Source organism: Trachypithecus francoisi, unplaced genomic scaffold (genome assembly GCF_009764315.1).
Source record: "Trachypithecus francoisi isolate TF-2019V2 unplaced genomic scaffold, Tfra_2.0 Lachesis_group19, whole genome shotgun sequence".
Classification (NCBI taxonomy): Eukaryota; Metazoa; Chordata; class Mammalia; order Primates; family Cercopithecidae; genus Trachypithecus; species Trachypithecus francoisi.
The window spans coordinates 48888697-48907491 of NW_022681464.1; the positions used below are offsets into that span (position 1 = coordinate 48888697).

Consider the following 18795-nt stretch of genomic DNA (forward strand, 5'->3'; position numbering starts at 1 on the left):
GGTTTTTTTAAATGTGGGAAGTTGAGAATATGGATCATTCACCTCAAGTCCTAAAAGTAAGTCAAAGGGAAAGATTTATAAAATACAATGGTTCTCAATTGTGGGGTGTAACCTTTTAGATTTTCAAAATGGAGAAATGTCCAGCCCCAGCCCAGCATTTCTTTTTTGTTTTTTATTTTATTTATATATATATATTTTTTGAGACTGAGTCTTGTTCTGTCACCCGGGCTTGAGTGTAGTGGCATCATCTTGCTCACTGCAACCTCAGCCTTCTGGGTTCAAGCAATTCTCCTGTCCCAGCCTTCCAAGTAGCTGGGATTACAGGAGCCTGCCACCACACCCGGCTAATTTTTTGTATTTTTGGTAGAGACGGGGTTTCGCCATGTTGGCCAGGCTGGCCTCAAACTTCTGACCTTAGGTGATCCACCTGCCTCGGCCTCCCAAAGTGCTGGGATGACAGGCATGAGCCACCGCACCTGGCCCCAGTCCAGCATTTCTGTAATAGGGGTGCTAGTGTGCATACATAAAAAGTTAAGTATTTTAAAAAAGAAGAAAACCCCTAGAAGTCTACCTGATACACAGACAAGTTTAAAAACCACTTGCTTATGTGTATATCTTTCCTTCCTAGGAAAGTGGTTCCCACATCTGCACACAGACATGAGAAGTGCCTTCAGGACACAAGATCTAGTCCCACGATCCTGGAAGCCTGTGCCTCGTCAGGACACGGTCACAGCGAACTCTCATGGAAAAAAGAGGAATGACATTACTGGTTGTTTCCTGAGCCATAAAGTGGTAGAATTCTTCTGCTTCTAGAAGCCCAGACAAGAGACTCCTGCTTCGAGGCAATTTTAAAGTAAAAGTCGCTTGCCACCCTTGATCAACTCTGCATACAGCATAGCTCCCCCTCAATTATCAACACACATTTATTCTGTTCTGTCTTCTTTGGGCTACAAATCGGTTCTAGTTATTACTCATAAGGCAATTTTCCAAACATTCTAAACTCATAGTTGTATATTCTGACTTCTTACTTAATTTTAATCAGCAAAATGACGATGCTCTTCCCAGCGCTGGAAACGCCGTACTATGTGTGATCAGGTGCACATACGCCAGCTCCACTTCCTCATGATGGCCACAGTCTGTCCCGATTCTCACTTTTCCACGGCAAGGACTTGAGTCTCTGCTGCAAGATGTGTTATCACCAGAGAAAGAGGCTCTCTCATGCCTCTCTACTCTTCTTCCTGTCTCTTCTCCACATGCCTCCCTGTCTGTCTGGCCCAGCTGCTGATCAGCAACAGAGGGGTTTTAGGCTCATCTTTCCACTGTCTGTGGAATTAGAATTGAGCACCTTTCATATCCATACACTCAGAAATTGAACGAGTATCCTAACACTTTCTAAGATACAAATTTTAGTTTTTTAACCTATGAATTTGTTTTGTCTTTGTTTAGAATCTTAATTTTCTACTCATTCAATAGTCATGGAACCTACACTCACTCTGCATCTTCTTTTGTTTAGCTTTATGGAGACGCTATTCACCCATTTAAAATGAACAATTTAATTGATCTTAGCATATTCACAGAGTTGTGTAACCAACATGATAATCTATTTTAAAACATTTTCATCCCCCTAAGAGAAACCTTCTCCCTGCTGAAGGTCACTCGTCAGCCCTTGACCTTTTACCTGCTGGGGATCACTCCACAACCCCTGACCTTGTACCTGCTAGAGATCACTCCTCCGTCCCTGACCTTCTACCTGCCGGGGATCACTCCTCCCCGATCTTCCACCTGCCGGAGATCATTCCTCCACCCCGACCTTCTACCTGCTGGGGATCACTCCTCAGACCCTGGTACCTGCTGCTCTGCTGTCTCCATGGGTCTGTCTGCTCTGGACGTGTCATGGCAATGAAATCACATAGGTCTGCTGGTTGCCTTCTGCACCTGCCTTCTTTCACTGAGCAAAAGGTTTCAAAGGTGCTTTGATGCCGTCACAGACGCAGCTCCTTCCTGCCATTTGTGATTGGATGATGTTCTATGTGTGCGAACAGAGCCCATTTTATTGATTGATTGATAGCTGATAGACATTTGGGCTGCCTCCACTTCCCGGCTCTAACACTGCTGTGAACATTAACATATGGGTCTTTGTTCTCATGTCTTTCGGGTGTACACCAAGGAGTGGAATTGTGGGGCATATGGTAATTCCATGTTTAATTGTTTCAGGAACACCCAGACTGTTCTCTAGAGTGGCTGCACCCTGTTCCAATCCCACCCACAATGCACGAAGGTTCCAAATCCTCTGCGTCCTCTCAGCACTTGCTATGGTCTGTCTTTTTGATTCCTGTTATCCTGGTGGGTGTGAAGTTGCTTCTTGTCTCTTGGCTGAGATTCTATTCCATTATGGGGGGACGATGGCGCTCTTTTGTAATAAACTCGTCAACCAGAACCACCCGACTCCTCTCTTAAAAACATTAGATCTGATTTTTGTCTTTTTATTTTCACTGAAGGTACCCCCACCGCCAATTATTTACGTATATGACACAGTTTACAAAGTATCGGAAGATACTAGTTTGTTTACAGTGCTGCCGTGGTTGGCTTGATTACTTTACGGAGCTATCTCAAGAACCCTGAAGGGACAAAGTGTATATAAAACTGTATATAAAATATACTAAGACATTAATTAAACAAATTTGATGATGATTTTACTGATCTAAAAATCAAAGAATAATGTAAAGTTAGAAATAACTAATTTACCATGTTTAAGATCTTACCATTTCTGTAGGTTTTGGAAATTTACATTCTGATTTTCTTTTGAAATAAATGCCCTGGCCGGGCGCGGTGGCTCAAGTCTGTAATCCCAGCACTTTGGGAGGCCGAGACGGGCGGATCACGAGGTCAGAAGATCGAGACCATCCTGGCTAATACGGTGAAACCCTGTCTCTACTTAAAAATACAAAAAAAACTAGCCGGGCGACGAGGCGGGCGCCTGTGGTCACAGCTACTCGGGAGGCTGAGGCAGGAGAATGGCGTAAACCCGGGAGGCGGAGCTTGCAGTGAGCTGAGATCTGGCCACTGCACTCCAGCCTGGGTGGCAGAGCGAGACTCCGTCTCAAAAAAAAAAAAAAAAAAAAAAAAAAAGAAATAAATGCCCTGTATCGAAAATCTGGCAAAATATGTGTAAATATGGAAACCTGATGATTCAATTTGGACACGGAATCCAAAAAACTGGATGATGTAGCCATCCCAGTCCCAAACTTCAACAGTTTTATAACATGCGGCTTTGACACAAATTAGTTTATGGAATCAGTAAACCTCGCTGGCATTTCTTATGCTGTCCCCTGTGACCAGCCCTGGGTGTTCTGGGATGTGCCGAGACGTGCCGGCCGCACATCTGCATCTGCAAGGCCCAGGCTACGTCAGAGGCTACGTGTGGGAATGAGTGGGGCAGTTTCCAAAAGACAGCTAAAACATACCTTAAAGCTACAGTACACTGCTCCTCTCCATCCCCCACCCCAGAAAGAATGAATCCCCATGACTTTTGAGTCCAAATGGAACGCACAAGCTCCCACGGTTTTGTGCTCTGACTGACCTCATCGGGACTGGAAGCCTGGTAGGTGCGGTTCTCATCACTGAAATCTTGGTCAGCCTCTGCGAACTCAGTCTCCCCAGCAACGCCGGCCCGAGACTCATACACAGGGGTCACGTTGTGACACAGCACGATGGCTTTCACGGCTTCGTGGATTCGGCTGCTGACACTTTTCCTGACTTTGGGAGCAGAAGATTGGGCTTTTCTTGGTGGAGTTGAACCAGCATTGTTTCCACCAGCTTGAGACTGCATCTTTAGAATAGGAAACGCCACATAATTCAAGATAGAGCAAAGAGATCTTGTTAACATGGAATTATTAACATATATGATTCTTATAAGCGAAGTATCTAGAAATAAGCAGCCTCATTGGATTCTAATTATCTCCTAGAAAGCACTGATTAATGCGTTTTTTTTTTAAGCCTAGTACTATGAAGCGCTTCGATACACCCAGGTTGTCAAATACACCAAAATATTCACTATACTACTTAAAAATCTGATAATTTGTTTTTACTGTATTCATTTCAACAACGGCACTGATTTGCTACGTCATTAACCCCTATTTATTCATGACTTCTAAAAGCAGAGTCAGTTAAAGAACAAAATGAAATGGTATACTTACAACTGCTTTCAGCTTTCTTTAAATACTGTTGTACATAAAATTGTATAAAGCTAAAAGCAGGAAAAAATTTTTAAGAATCTTCCCTTAATACCATAAATTAATCCTGCTTTCAATAGTCTCAGTTTAGACAGTCCAGTTTTGTGGATCATAACAACCAAACACAATCCTAAGTTGCATTCAGAGGAAAAACGACTCCAAGTCACATCTTAGAACTCTGCTCTCTTAAAACACAATCCTAAGTTGCATTCAGAGGAAAAAGGACCCCGTGTCATATCTTGGAATCCTGCTCTCTCAAAGCAAGTCCTCATTTAGGGCTTATGTCTGTGCCTGGCTCTCCTCAGCCTCCGCCGTGTTTAAGAGGTTTCACGGCACCACTGAAGTGATAACTTTTTATTATTCACCTCCTATGTGGTGGAGGGTGTCAGAGGACACTCCCCCTGACCCGAACAGGACATCAAACATTTCTTCAGTTAACTTCGGAGTAACTCATGACAATCCTCCTTAGAAACCAAGACTCTCACGTTTGGACGGAGTGCACAGATCCAATGAACTGTGAATCTCCTGCCCATCAAATTACAGTGGTGCCGAATGAAGGGTTTAACTTTCTGCTCAGCTGGTGCTGCCTTTCAGTGAGGACCCAGCCCATCTGCGCCTGCTCACGCTGCTGCGGGACAGCAAACTCAGCTGGCTCCCTCCTTCCAAACGACATGATGTTTGCTGATGCCTGTACAATTTAATTTCACACAAATTCCATGAAAGATTATGCCCTCTATCACCAAATGCCTCCAGTGGGGAAATATAATCAGGTTATAAAAGATTTGTGTTGCATGGCAGTGGACCTACTAGACTCCTGTCGACTTAGTAATAAAACAGAATACCAATAGAGAATCAGATCAACTTCACATAAGAAGTACTGCCTGTTCAGCTAACAGAAGCTTTCAGCAAAAACGATTTTTAAAAGTTCTCTTAGATGGAAGCACAATATTTACTGTGTTTATATAATGATGCTTCATCCTTTCTGCTTTTAATTTTTCCTAATAACTTATTGGAAGCTATTAAAATTACATTCACAGATGATAATTTTAAAAAGCGGGTCTCACCTGGTGCTATTTCAATGTAGAAATACATTCCTGGGAGAAACTGTACTTCTTCTCCTTTTAAGATTTTTCTTCCATTAATAAATATCCTAGGTTACAAATACTCTGTATCTAAATGAATTACATCCAAAATAATAAGGTGTTTGGCTGTGTATACATGTTTGTTTGCTTATGTGTGTGGATAAACATTTCATATGCTACATACATACACATATGAGACTCCTTCCATTTGACAGCATGCCAACAGTAAAGCTTATGCCAGACTGGTAGCAAGTATACAAGAGAGAGAAGGTTTTCAAAAACCTGAATACAATGCTGACCACTGAACGCTACTCTGGAGTTGTCAAGAGTAGAAACGCTGCAATGGGAAAGTGTCATTTAGTCTAGTCTCTGCAAAAATCAAGTTTGAAACAAATTACTGTTTGTTCCAAAAAGTCTCCTAGACTCCACAGCTGACATGGCTGAGTGGCCTCTGCAAGTCTGGGCAGTGGTGCCGTGCAAGGCTGGGAAGTGTCACCCCCCAAGGCGAGCTGTGTACACTTTTGAACCTGATAGGCCGTAGCTCGTTATTATGTGTATTATTATATTCAAAATAAAACAACAAACAAGCAGAAAAAGGGCCTCAGGAGGTGTAAACTCCTGACGCACACTGCAGTCTTGTCTGCTAGTCTCTTAAATTGATTCTCTCAGATCTCCAGGTTGACGACACTGAATCAGTGACTTCTAATTATGACAGGCACACAAAAAAGAATGCAAATGAATGACAAGGAAACACTCCCGGGGCCAGGGCTGTGCTCCATGTGGTGGCTCTGAGGTGCCTACTGACGGAATGCGGTTGTTAGGATGACTTGGGGCCACGGACAGACTGTACACAACCCACTGCCTATAAAATCTCCGGCAAGTGCTACAGCCTCTAGGCTAAATCCTGCTTTAAAAGCAAATACAGGTTGAGTATCCCTGATCCAAAAATCTAAAATCGGAAATGTTCCAAAACTCAAAGCTTTTTGAACGCCATGGATGCTCAAAAGGATGTTCAGATAAGGGATTAGAGGTGTTCAACCAGTAAGGATAATGCAAATATTCCAAATCTGAAACAAATCCAGAATCCAAAACACTTCTGGTCCTAAGCATTTTAAATAAGGGATACTCAACCTCTAATTCCTGTTCTCAGAACTTCAGAGAGCTTTGGCCCCAATGAAAGGCAGAGTCCTTATCTATTCAGGGCCCATAATAAATATTTACAGGTGAAAGAATGTGGCATTTGAGCTTCATGTCGTGATATGATAATAAGGAAAAACACCTCCAGATGAAAAGCACCACCTGGGCACTGATGACAGGAAGGTGAGTGACGGATACGAGGTTCCTAACACTACGGTGTCTACTTTCGTCCACTGAAAAGGCAAACAAAAGAATTTACCTTTAAAACTATGAGAACGTTTTATGATAGAGAAAAACAGGACTGTTAGAAAACATATTGGTGTAGTATCCTACTGAATATTCTTCAAATACAATGTTTACTGAATAATTTTTTACAAATAACTCACTAGTAAAATGTAATATGAATAAATGACTTAAGCACACTATGCCTTCTACGATTTCACTCATGTAGAAACGCTCATCAAAGACGATTTCCTGATTCGTATATTCGAATGGATGACTGAAGTAGCAGGATGTTAAGACCACCGAGAAGTGTGCTAATTTACAGACGGGAACACACGAGGCTCGGGTGGACTCATGGCACGGGATGTGTGTGGAAGCAGATCCCATACAGGAGGAACCCACTTACCTGTGAGTAGGAGTCCCTGACATGGCTCTGGATCTCATCCATTGTGTCGGCTCCATAGGACACGGTGCCCAGGTGGAGCCGCTTAAATATCATTTCATTCTGGGTGAGGGTTCCTAGGATAAAGGGGACAACAGCAAACACATTAATGCAGAAGGCCTGGGGGAAGGCCCAGCTTTCCTACTGCACACACTGCACACCCATGTGCTGAAGCAGCTGGGATGCCCACCGTATAATACAAAGTAGCATTAAGATTGTTACTTGCTACTATTTTCATTTTAACAGGAAGAACAAGATATTTTCTCCCTAGCATGTCAAGGTACTCTTATAACATTTTTGTGGGGGTTTTTTTTTTTTTTTTTGAGACTGGGTCTCACTGTGTTGTGCAGGCTGGAGTGCAGTGGCATTACCACAGCTCACTGCAGCCTCCACCTCCTGAGCTCAACTGATCCTCCTGCCTCAGCCTCCCGAATAGCAGGGACTACAGGTGCACGACACCACACCCAGCTAATTTTTTTGTTTTTTGTAGAGGCAGGGACTCCCTACATTGCCCAGCCTAGTCTCAAGCAATCCTTCTGTCTTGGCCTCCTAAAGTGTTACGATTACAGACATGGGCCCCTGCGCACCCAGCCTCTAACAACGTTTAATAATGGGAAGGGCTCCAGTTACATGAAGAAAATCCAGTCATTGCCTTTCAGCTCAGAGCTGTTATTTGGAACAAATGCAACTTTTGCCTGTTCTGAAAGAGGCAGGCATAAAACTAGAAAACTGAGTCACCACCTTTATAATTACAATATAGAACACTGCCTGAAAAAGACATCAACGTGCCCCAAATGAGGGTGTCCATTAACTTTTTTAAAAAACCTACTTCAAAAAATTAGGTCTTTTTAGCTGAACAGAAACGGATATTTCAGATGTGTTTAATCCTTAGCATGTATGGGCATCCCTTGGAATGACAGACCGGAGGTCTGTGAAACAGAGGACGGCTTTTCTTTAGTATTTTCCAAATACTGGGTTATCTGAATGTGCTTCCCCAATGCCTGCTCCTCAGTGGACCAAGGCAGAAGGACCCAGTGCTTACTTAGGAGGACTGCCAGAAAAGTTGGGCCATGTATTAGGTGACAAAGAGATCTCACTTAACCTAAAAATACACATATGACATATGCACGTTTAATTTATTTGGCTTTATAGAAGCGAAGTAGCACAGGGAAGCTGAAATACCCTCTGGATATGTATGGAGCGAGCTGCCATGCGTGGTGCTTCCACCTTGCCCCAGAGGTGGGCGAGGTGGTGTCTGCACTTAGATCACAATGTGCTGTGATGCTGCGTGGTGCTTTTCACCTTGTCCCTTGCCCGGGGGAGGGGTGGATTCTGCATTTGTTTCACAACATGTTGCAATGTGGTGCTTTCACCTTGTCCCTTGTCCCCCGGGAGCGGGGCAGGGGGGTTCTGTACTTATTTCACAGCACGTCCAAGAAGGGTTATCCACGGATACTGACGACGTTATAAATCTGAGTATGAACAATGACAGCCAATCGATTGCAATAAAAGTTGGACTTTTCACATGGTTGCAAAACATCCATAAAAATATTCACTCATTTTTATGTTCTTTGGCATGCATGGTACTGGAATATAACCCAAACCATTTTCATGTCTATGGTACCCTCTAATGGCATGAGGACTAGAGCACAGAGTTAATCCCAAGACATCAGTTAGGATCACAGCACAATAGGTCACCTGGCTCAGAGCCTTCCATCAGGACACAGCACTTACTTTAAAAGAGAAGGAAAATACAGCTTGCAATTACTATTTTAGAGATTGTTTTGATAAATTCTCTTAAGAGAGATATAATAAAGTTTTAGAAATTCCAAATAGCAGCTAACTATCTACCTGAGATACCTGTCAGTTTTATGGATTTTGCCTTCCACAACATTTTATGAAGCACCTTTAAACTGGCTGTGCTCTGTGTACCTTGAAAAAATGTCTCCAAGTTTCATAAATCTAAGTGGAAACAAAATCATCAAAATTACTTGAGAGGTAGTTTAAACCTTTTTATTTTGTCATGCTACCCTTGTTAAATAAGTATAATTAACTTAAAATACTAGGCTATATTAAATAATGCAGTTAGCAGCAATTTGGTCTCTGAATAACATAATGAAGTTCTACAAGTGCTTTACATTTTTGTTTGTTTTCTGAGACAGAGTCTCACTCTGTTGCCCAGGCTGGAATGCAGTGGCACAATCTCGGCTCACTGCAACCTCTGCCTCCCGGGGTTCAAGTGTTTCTCCTGCCTCAGTCTCCCCAGTAGCTGGGATTACAGACGCGTGCCACCATGCCCAGCTAAATTTTGTATTTTTAGTAGAGCCGGGGTTTCACCATGTTGACCAGGCTGGTCTGGAACTCCTGACCTCAGGTCATCTGTCCGCCTTGGCCTCCCAAACTGCTGGGATAACAGGCGTGAGTCACCACACCTGGCCTATGAGTGCTTTAAATAGCAAAAATGTGAGATGAAAAATGATAGTTATATCATTGCCAACAGTTAAAAGATAATGAAACCTTCCATTAATTCATATTAGGGTAACTACAAAGTTTACCTCTATTATGTGTGCCTAAGAAAGCAGCTCTCTGAAAAATTATTTAACAAATGTGCTAAATTAAAAACATGTTATTTAGCAGATTGAGATAACAAAAGTATTTCCTTTAGACTTTTTTTTTCTTACACTGAGTGTGAAGCATGATAATTTAGGGTGGGGAATTGTAATGAGGCATAAATCCTATGCAATTTGTAAACAGGACTATGATTAATGCCACTTTTTAAAATCCAACTTTTTTATTACGAACAATTTCATATGTAAAGTTAAAAGAATATTATCATGAACACCTGTATAGCTCTTACCAAGAATGAACAATTATTTCTTTAGGATTTTAAACGACTTTATGCAAGTAGGCAAAGAACCCTAAAGAAAGAAATAGCATTTCATTTTCCATCCAGTCCTCGCTCGGTATGTTTGTTGGGCAGCTGTGACAGGCTCTGGGTGTGGAGTCAGCTGCAAGTGCAGAAGTTCCACTGGGATGCGGGGTGCTGTTGTCCACGGCCCCCCAGCCCCTGGCTCAAGTCTCAGTGTCCTCACAAACGGGTTTGTGTCCTCACCGCAACCCACATGCAACCCACAGCCCAACCTCGCTCTCCCTCAACAGCCTACACCTCTCTGTCCCTCAGCACCCGCTGAGACATCCGAAAGGGGCCTCTCTGGCCCCTCTGGCCTCTCCCGACGGGTACCTTCACCGAGAAGGGCAAGACCTCCCACTCAGCCTCCTCACTGTGCAAGCACTGCAGCATGGTCCAAGGATGACATGAGGGCACCCAGGTGACACGCCTGACCCAATCAGTCCTGGATAAATGGGAGCTGCTCTTCTGCAGCCACTATCACCACCACCATCCTTTCCTCACTTTCTGGATTCAAGCACCTCCCAAATGTTCTCATCCTCTTAATCCCACCTCAGACACGGAGTGAGCCCCTCCTGAAGCGCCTTCACTCTGCCCTCTCACCGCGCGTCCTGACTGCAGCCTCTTCCGTGGCTTCCTGAGCTCAGCTCCAACATTCTTTAACCTATCTTCCCAGCAATGCTATTTCCGAAGACAAACACCTCCTCATTCTGGTGCACTGCTTTTAGTGACCACCCGTGCCTTGCCACTGTTTACAAATGTAAGCATCTACTCCTAAGATGGAGACAAGGCTCTGCACAGCCCGGCCTTCAGCTGCTCCTCGTGGCCCAGCACAGGGCACCGGAGAGCTGCCTGTGTGCAGCAGAAGCTACAGTTCTTCAGACAGTGATTCCCACATTCCCATAAATATCAAGTTAACTGAGAATTTGTGTATTCTCATGAGAAGGCATCACTACCCATTGAGCTTGGGAGTAGATAACCCTGGGTCCAAATCCTGCTGTAACCTGCAGGCCTCAGAACTTCGTAAGAGTTGATTTAAGCTCTCCAAGCCTCAGTTTATTCACCCGTAAAATATGGAATACACCTCATATGTTGCATGGATACTGAAAAAAATGAGTAAGACAATGCACAAAGTGCCCCAAACACAAAGAGGGTGAGGGCTCCTTTCCTAAAGAACCCCACAGCATAATGGGGAGAGAGACTGCAAGAGATCATGCTACTGAGAGGCACTAATGCAGGGTCTGCGAGGTGCAGTCACAGGAGACCGCAGAGAGGGGGCAGGGACTGCTCCCAGGAGTGGTGGCCTCTGACCTGTGACTTGAAGAATATGAATTTACTAGTGGTTTCCACAAGAGAAGCGCTCCAGGAAGAGGGAGCTGTATGTTCTTGGCTCGCACATGGGTCTGGGAGCAAAGACAAATGCCTGTGAATGGAAAAGACACACTCAAGAGAAGGGGCTGGAGTGCGAGGAGTGGGTGAGGGGCTCTCTGGGTCCCATTAAGGGAGCACAGCAAAGCAGAGCCTCCTGTCCACCAAGAGGGCATACAGAGCCAGGCTTCATTCTGGATGGGCCCCATCCAGGTAACAGAGTTAACTGAGGCATTATTCTAAGGACAGAGTGGTGGGGGTCAAATGTAGGGGAGAAAGCTGGTATCAAGGTCTAAGTGAAGGATGATGTGGCAGCAGGCATCAAGATCGAAAGGAAGAGGCAAATGCATGAAATCTTCAGAAGCCTAGAAAAGAGCATCAACTGGACTTGGGAACTGAATGTGGAGCTCTGGATCCGAGACCTCAAAGAGCAGCTCAGGCTGACTGCCCCGCTCAGGGAGGCCGGCCCTCAACAAGAAACAGGAATTAAGAAAGTAGACAGCTTCGGGAGAAGAGGAGAAGACACAGCTGGTGAGTCTGAAGTGACTATGGGACAGCCACTCTGCCTCTTGCCAAGGAGGAACGTCTTTCCTCATACTGATGTTCTGTTCCCATATCCTCTTTGGTGCAACGCCATTTTCTAGGTTCTGTATCCACTGACATATCCCCCAATACCACACAGTCTTGATGACTACAGCTTATTTAAGTCTTGAAATCTGGTAATGAGTCCTTCAACTTTCGTCTTTGTCAAAATCACTTTAGCTATCCTGCTCCTTTGCCTTAAAAACAAATTCAGAAATAATCTTATCTACACAACAAATCTTGATAGAAACTGAATTAAACCTGAATATCGAAAAGAGAAGTGACATTTTTAGTGTGTGGAGACTTTAGGTCCATGAGCAAACTCACCCTCTCCGTTTATTTCGTCCTGTTTTGGTTCCTTTCATGAGTGTTACGTAGTTTTCAGCCCACAAGTCCCACACATTTTATATTAGATTCACAGCAAAGTACTGCTCTTTTTTCAAGGAATTATAAACGACACTGAACTTTTCATTTCAACTGGCACATATTCACTGCAAGTGTGGATACACAATTGGTTTCTGCATGTGGTCAGTCTACCCTTGACCTTGCTGAACTCACTGCTTCACAGACTTTTTTGCACATTCCTTGGATTTTCTAGGTAGATAATTATGCCATCTGCAGAGAGGGACAGTTTTCTTTCTTTAATTTTAACTTGATTTCTTCCTTTCTGATATCCATGCCTTGTATTCCCCTTTCTTACCGTACTGCACTATCGAAGAGTGCTGGAGTGCTGGGCAAGCACCCGTGCTTCCTTCCTGACCTGGGGAAAGCATGCGTCTCCGTCACATGGAGTGACGCCTCAGCCTCGGGTCTTTAAGATTCTCTTCAGCAAGCTGAGGATGTTCCCCTCTAGTCCTTGTTTTCTGAGTCTTCTTCCTAAATCATGTATGAGGGCTACATCTGTCAGATGCTTTTCTGCATCCTTTCCTGCTCTTCATACCCATGCCTGTTCCGTTAAGGTCACTGCGGTGTTTCCTTCCTAATTACAGATCAGGCTAGCATTAGATATAATTACTGCACGACAGTGTAGAGTCTTATCAAGGCGAAACATGAAATCCGGAGTCCCTGAGTAGCTATTTTATCTCCTTAAACCAAACATACTATAATGTATTTTAAAGTGCAACAAATTTCTCTATTAAGAAGAGAATTTTTGACCTGGAAAGTACAAACTCCTACATCTAAATATAGTATAACGAAGCTACAGGACAAGCTACGGTCCTAATGGACACCCACATAGATCGTCATGAAATTCCACATCTCACTTGTCTCACTAAAAAGTAGATGTATTACCAGAAAAACCCATAACATATAAAATGTGTATTTAATATTTACTGAGTGCCTCATAACGTGCAATGAGAGCGGTAGGCCGCGTCTGGCTGGTCCCTGTGGGGTCTGGGTCGTCTCTGTCTCCTCTCTGGGTAGTCTCTATGTCTTCTCTCTGGGTCGTCTGTCTACTCCGTGGGTCATCCCTGTCTTCTCTCTCGGTCTCTAGCTGCTGAGCATGCATCTCCCCCACTGCAGTGTAATCTCCAGGAAGGCAGTGTCTGTATTATCCCAACTCTATCCCCAGAACCTGACTCCTAAATAGCAGCCAAAAGAGTTGCTGATTTAAATTTTTAAAAAAGAAGTACGATATTGAGCCTGATTTTCAAAACCAGGATACTGGAAGGTATATAGAAGACTGCTGTAAACAGAAATCAAACACCTGCACTACTGTTTCTGCCCTGGATGAAAATATTTGCTGTGTGGAATCCAAAGTTGGAAATATTATACAAAAATCCGGAAGATAGCTTTTATATTTAGTTCTTTCTTGTCCTTAAAAATAATTGAGATTTATTTGAAAAATCTGTTTTTTACCTTGTTATTGATGTTGCAAAGTGCAGCTAGTGTAGGATGCTCACCACACGTTTGGGAACATGCAGATAAATTTAAAGCCACATAAGATCTTTAGGAAAAAAACATACAATTTATAGTAATTGATTTTTGAAACTATGTGCTATTAAGTTATTAATACCTGTCTCACTCCTTCTGGGCTGCTATAACATGATGGCTCATACCTGTCATTCCAGCACTTTGGGAGGTCAAGATAGGAGGACGGCTTAAGCCCAGGAGTTCAAGACCAGCCTGAGCAACAGAGTAAGACTCGATCTCTATCAAGAATACAAAAATTATCTGGGCATGGCAGCACACACCTGTAGTCTCAGCTACTAGTGAGGTTGAGGCAGGAAGATCAACTGAGCTCAGGAGTTTGAGGCTGCAGTGAGCTGTGATCACGACACTGCACTCCAGCCTGAGTCACAGAGCAAGACCGAGAACCTGTCTTTAAAAAAAAAAAAAAAAAAAAAAAAAAAAAACCCATAAACCCTGTGGTTTATAAACAACAAACGTTTACTTCTCATAGCTCTGGCAGCTGGGAAATGCAAGATCAGGCACCAGGAGATTTGGTGTCTGATGAGGGCCCTCATCATGGTGGAGCCTTCTGGCAGCATCCTCAGGGAGTGGGAGAGGGAATGTACCTCCCTCGGACCTTGCTTATAGGGGAACCGATCCCATTCATGGGGGCTCTGCCCCATGACCCAGTCACCTCTCTTAATTAGTACCATGCCATCATATGGGACTTGGTTTCAACACAGGGATTTTAGAGAGAGATGAACATTCAGACCACGTGATACCTGAGTATAATGCATCTGCTGTCAGAAACAACAGGCAACATCACTGCATTGTGAAGAAAGCTGTTCTAATGACACATATAAAAATTTAAAAAGAAAATGGGAGCAGAGGCTTGGCATACGTGGAATTTGCCGTGTGTGAAAATTATTCTTTAAACATCACGTACATTCTGCCCTCAGATGTGACATAATACCCCCTTTCACTTACACAGTGGGCCAAAAAGGAATGAGAAAAACTATAGACAGTAAAAGATTAAAGTTTTCTGGATATGAAACTTTATAACAGATTTTAAATAACACAGTTTTCTTAGAGGAAATCAATGAGTAAGATGGTTATAAACATAATTATATGCCAATTTCACTTTGCTAGACCAATGTATTTCCAATGCTTTAGTAGGGCAGTTGATTTGAACAGTGAAATGTTGATTTTGGGTGTCTGATGGTCAAAATTTCCACTTTTCTGGTAATAATACCATTTCAACATGTGGAATACACACGAGAAACCCCTCATGGTAGGTGGGGCATCAACCTTGCTGTGTGTCTGTCTGTGTGTGTGTGCGCTTGCACGCATGGATGCACACACATGCCTGTAGCTGGAATAAAACCAAAACCAACAGAAAATGTCATTTCTGTATGTAAATTTGAGAGATATGAAATGCAAGGAACTTAAATCCAGGAATGTATGCTTTTTCGCCCCTTCTATATTTTCAAAAGGAAATGCTAAATTACCTCAAGAAGACAGACAGTCTTCTGAAAGCCCCGTGGCCATCGCTCCTTTTTGGCAACACGGACCTGGGGCAGCAATTTCACCTGAGCCCCCACCTCACTCCTTCTCTTGGTGCTGCTGAAACTAATCTGAGCCATATCATTTCAACCATGGGCACATCAGTATCACTTGTGAAAGAAAGACACTTTAAACAGAACCGAAATATTATCACAACAGAAAGCCAGAACAACTCCTTCATGTCAAACAGAAGTCATGGTTCTAATTTCCAGGTGTCTCATGTGTCATAGTTTTTATACTGCTTGTCAGAAGTATGGATCCAAGAAAGGTCTTTTGAGCCTCTTTTACTCTACAGCTTTCTCCTCCATCTCTTTCTTCCTTGAAACTGATTTGTCAAAGAACCTGGACTGACGGTTTCAGTTCCCACAATCTGCACTTGGCCATTGGCCATTTCTCCTGTGCCTGTGGGCCCTGTGTTTCCTGTGAGCCACGGCTGGGCAAAGCTGGTGAGGTGAGGTTCTGTGGACACGGCCCCAGTGCGGGGAGTGTCCTTCCATCAGGAAGCAGGGTGTCTGGTCACTGCCTCCTCTGAGGTAAAGAGCCGCCCACAATCGATTCCTAGCCCATACATTCATCATGGGTTGAAAGTGGCATATAGTTGAGGCACATATCATTGACTTTGGGGCATCTTTTTCTGGAGAAGAAAACCCTGGCATTTCTAAATGCAATAAATCCACATGGACAACAGATGTTTTCCAAAAACAAAGTTACATCATTTATAATCACTCCATTCACAGACTCTTTCTAGTCAGTAAATCTGGGATTTTAAACCACTATTTTAATCCAGTGCTTTAGTTAGATGTCCTTTTTCAGTTTGGTGGTAGCATTTCAAGTGCTGAGATTCCCAACTTCAGCTATGCTATTATACTTTGCTTCTTACTGCTGCTTGGGGAAAACTGAGGGGAATTCTACATGTACGCAAAGACGCCTTGAAATACTGGAGACCAGATAGCTATCACAGAAACATACAAGGTGATGCTAAAATACTGAATATAATATCTGTGCATTTATGCATCTAATGGTTGAAAATAATTTAAAAGATAACTGAAACTTAGGTTTGAACTATTTCTCCTTTTGAGTTATGTTTATAAAGCTTTGTATCTCGGTAGATACCCAAAAGTCTATTCAGTTACTTAACTGGAGCCAGGGAGAATGAAATGGAGAATTGTCTTAGTCCATTTTCTGTTGCTATAACCAAATACCTGAGACTGGGTAATTAATTTTAAAAAGGAATTTATTTCTTACAGTTCTGGAGGCTGGAAAGTCCAAGGCTGAGGTGCTGCATCTGGTCAGGGCCTTTCTGCTGATGGGGACTCTCTGTGGAGTCCCAAGGCACTGCAGGCCGCCCCACGATGGGAGCAGGCTCATGAGGGCCAAACTGGCTTTCATAACAGACCCACTCTTGCGACAACTAACACTCCATGAAAACCCACTGATCCATTCACCCATTAATCCATGGGTAGATTCGCTCATTCATGAGAGCAGATCCCTTAAGATCCCTCACGATCCACTTGCCTCTTACAGGCCCCACCTCTTTATAGTGTCACACTGGGAATGACATTTCAGTAGGAGTTTTGGAGGGGGCAAACATTCAAACTGTACAACAAATTTAGAATACTTTCTCAAAGCTGAGTAATTAAAAATACTATAATTTTAGTGCTTGTATTTAGGTCTATGATCCATTTTGAGTTAGCTTTTGGGTACAAGTGGGATCACTATCCAACTTCATTTTTTGCATGGGATATCTAGTTGCCCAGCACCATCTGTTGAAAAGACTATTCTTTCTCCATAGAATTATCTTGGCATCCTTGTTGAAAACCCAATGACCATAAGTGTCTGGATTTATTTATGGCCTCTCACTTCTAGTCCATCAATCTATGTGTCTATCCTTATGCCTGCACCACATACCACAATGTCCTGATTACTGTAGCTTTGTATTAGGGCTTGAAACCAGGAGCTGCTGCCAGGTGCAATGGTTCATGCTTGTAATCCCAGAACTTTGGGTGCTGAGGCACGAGGATCAGTTAAGCCCAGGAGGTCAAGGCTTCAGTGACCCACAACTGCACCATTGCACTCCAGCCTGGGTGACAGAGCAAGACTCTGTTTCAAAAACAAAACAAAACAAACCCCCAACCTCACATCTTTCGCCCACCCCCCACTGCACAGCCCACATTCCTCAGAAGCATGTCTTTTTTTTTTTTTTTTTTTTAAGAAGCAATCAGGAGTTGCAAGTCCTCTAACTTTGTTTTTCAAGATTGCTGTAGCCATGCTGAATCCCTAGTATCTCTATGTGAATTTCAGAATCAGCTTGCCAATTTATGCAAAGGTAGCTGGGATTCTAATAGGCATTACATAAAACCTATAGATCAAAGAGACCAGAATTGTGCCATCTGAACACAATGAAATATTTTTTGATGCACTGTAAATACAATTGTTTTCTTAATTCTATCTCTGGATAGTTCGTTGTTAGCATACAGAAATACAATTTCATTCTTGTGTGTTGATCTTGTGTCTTATGATCTTACCAAACCCCTTTATTAATAGAGGGCTGGCTGACTCCTGAGGATTTCCTACGGACATGATCACGTCACACACACAGAGAGCTCTGCTCTCCTTTACAAGGTGGATGCCGCCTTCTTCCTCTTGCCTGACTGTATTGGCTAGAGCCTTGAATGCTCGCAGTACCATTAGTTGTAATAGGCAAAAAGTAGAAACAATCCATGTCCATCAGCTTATGAATGGGTAAAAAAAAGTGTGGCGTATCCACACGATGGAATATTATTTGGCAATAAACAGAATGAGGCACTGATACACGCTACAATATGCATGAACCTGTAAGAGTATATGCCGGTGAAGGAGGCCGGCAGGGGCTGCATACATCTGACTCATTTACGTGGAACGCCCAGGACAGGCAAGTCCTCGGAGACAGAAAGTAACCAGGGGCTGTCTCGGGCCACGGGAGGTGGAAGGGGAAGGATGGGGAGTGCCAAGGTTGCTTTCTGGGGTGATGAGAATGTTTTAAAGTTAGATTATGGTGAGAGTTGAATATGTGAATGATGTATCCTGACAGGTGATCATTTAAATCAAACAAACACGTGGTATTACTAGCTATGCATCTTCTAAAATGTTTCTGTTGCTAATCAATCATGTTATCGGTAGCTTAAAACTGACATATTCAAATAAATGACTAACATCTTTCACCAAATGAACGATAAAGTTTTTGGGTTTGTTATTCTGTCCATGTGAATAAATGTAATCACACCTTATTCGGTTAAAGAAACTACAATACTTATGCAGACATTCCTTCAGGTGAGGAGCACACTTTCTTCACATACGAAGATGAAGCCCAAAAACATTTTTTAAATCTCG

At 43.1% G+C, this 18795-nt stretch overlaps 1 protein-coding gene across 10 annotated transcripts in view; it reads right to left on the reverse strand.

Annotated features, from left to right (window-relative positions):
- ATP9B (ATPase phospholipid transporting 9B (putative)) overlaps positions 1-18795 on the reverse strand; it is a 295138-nt gene that overhangs the window by 61621 nt on the left and 214722 nt on the right. For all 10 annotated transcript variants that reach the window (XM_033178485.1, XM_033178489.1, XM_033178484.1 and 7 more), the window contains 2 exons: positions 7080-7192; positions 3581-3829 (listed from right to left, as the gene is read on the reverse strand). In XM_033178485.1, coding sequence (XP_033034376.1) covers positions 3581-3829; positions 7080-7192 — 362 coding nt within the window. The remainder of the gene's footprint in view (positions 1-3580; positions 3830-7079; positions 7193-18795) is intronic.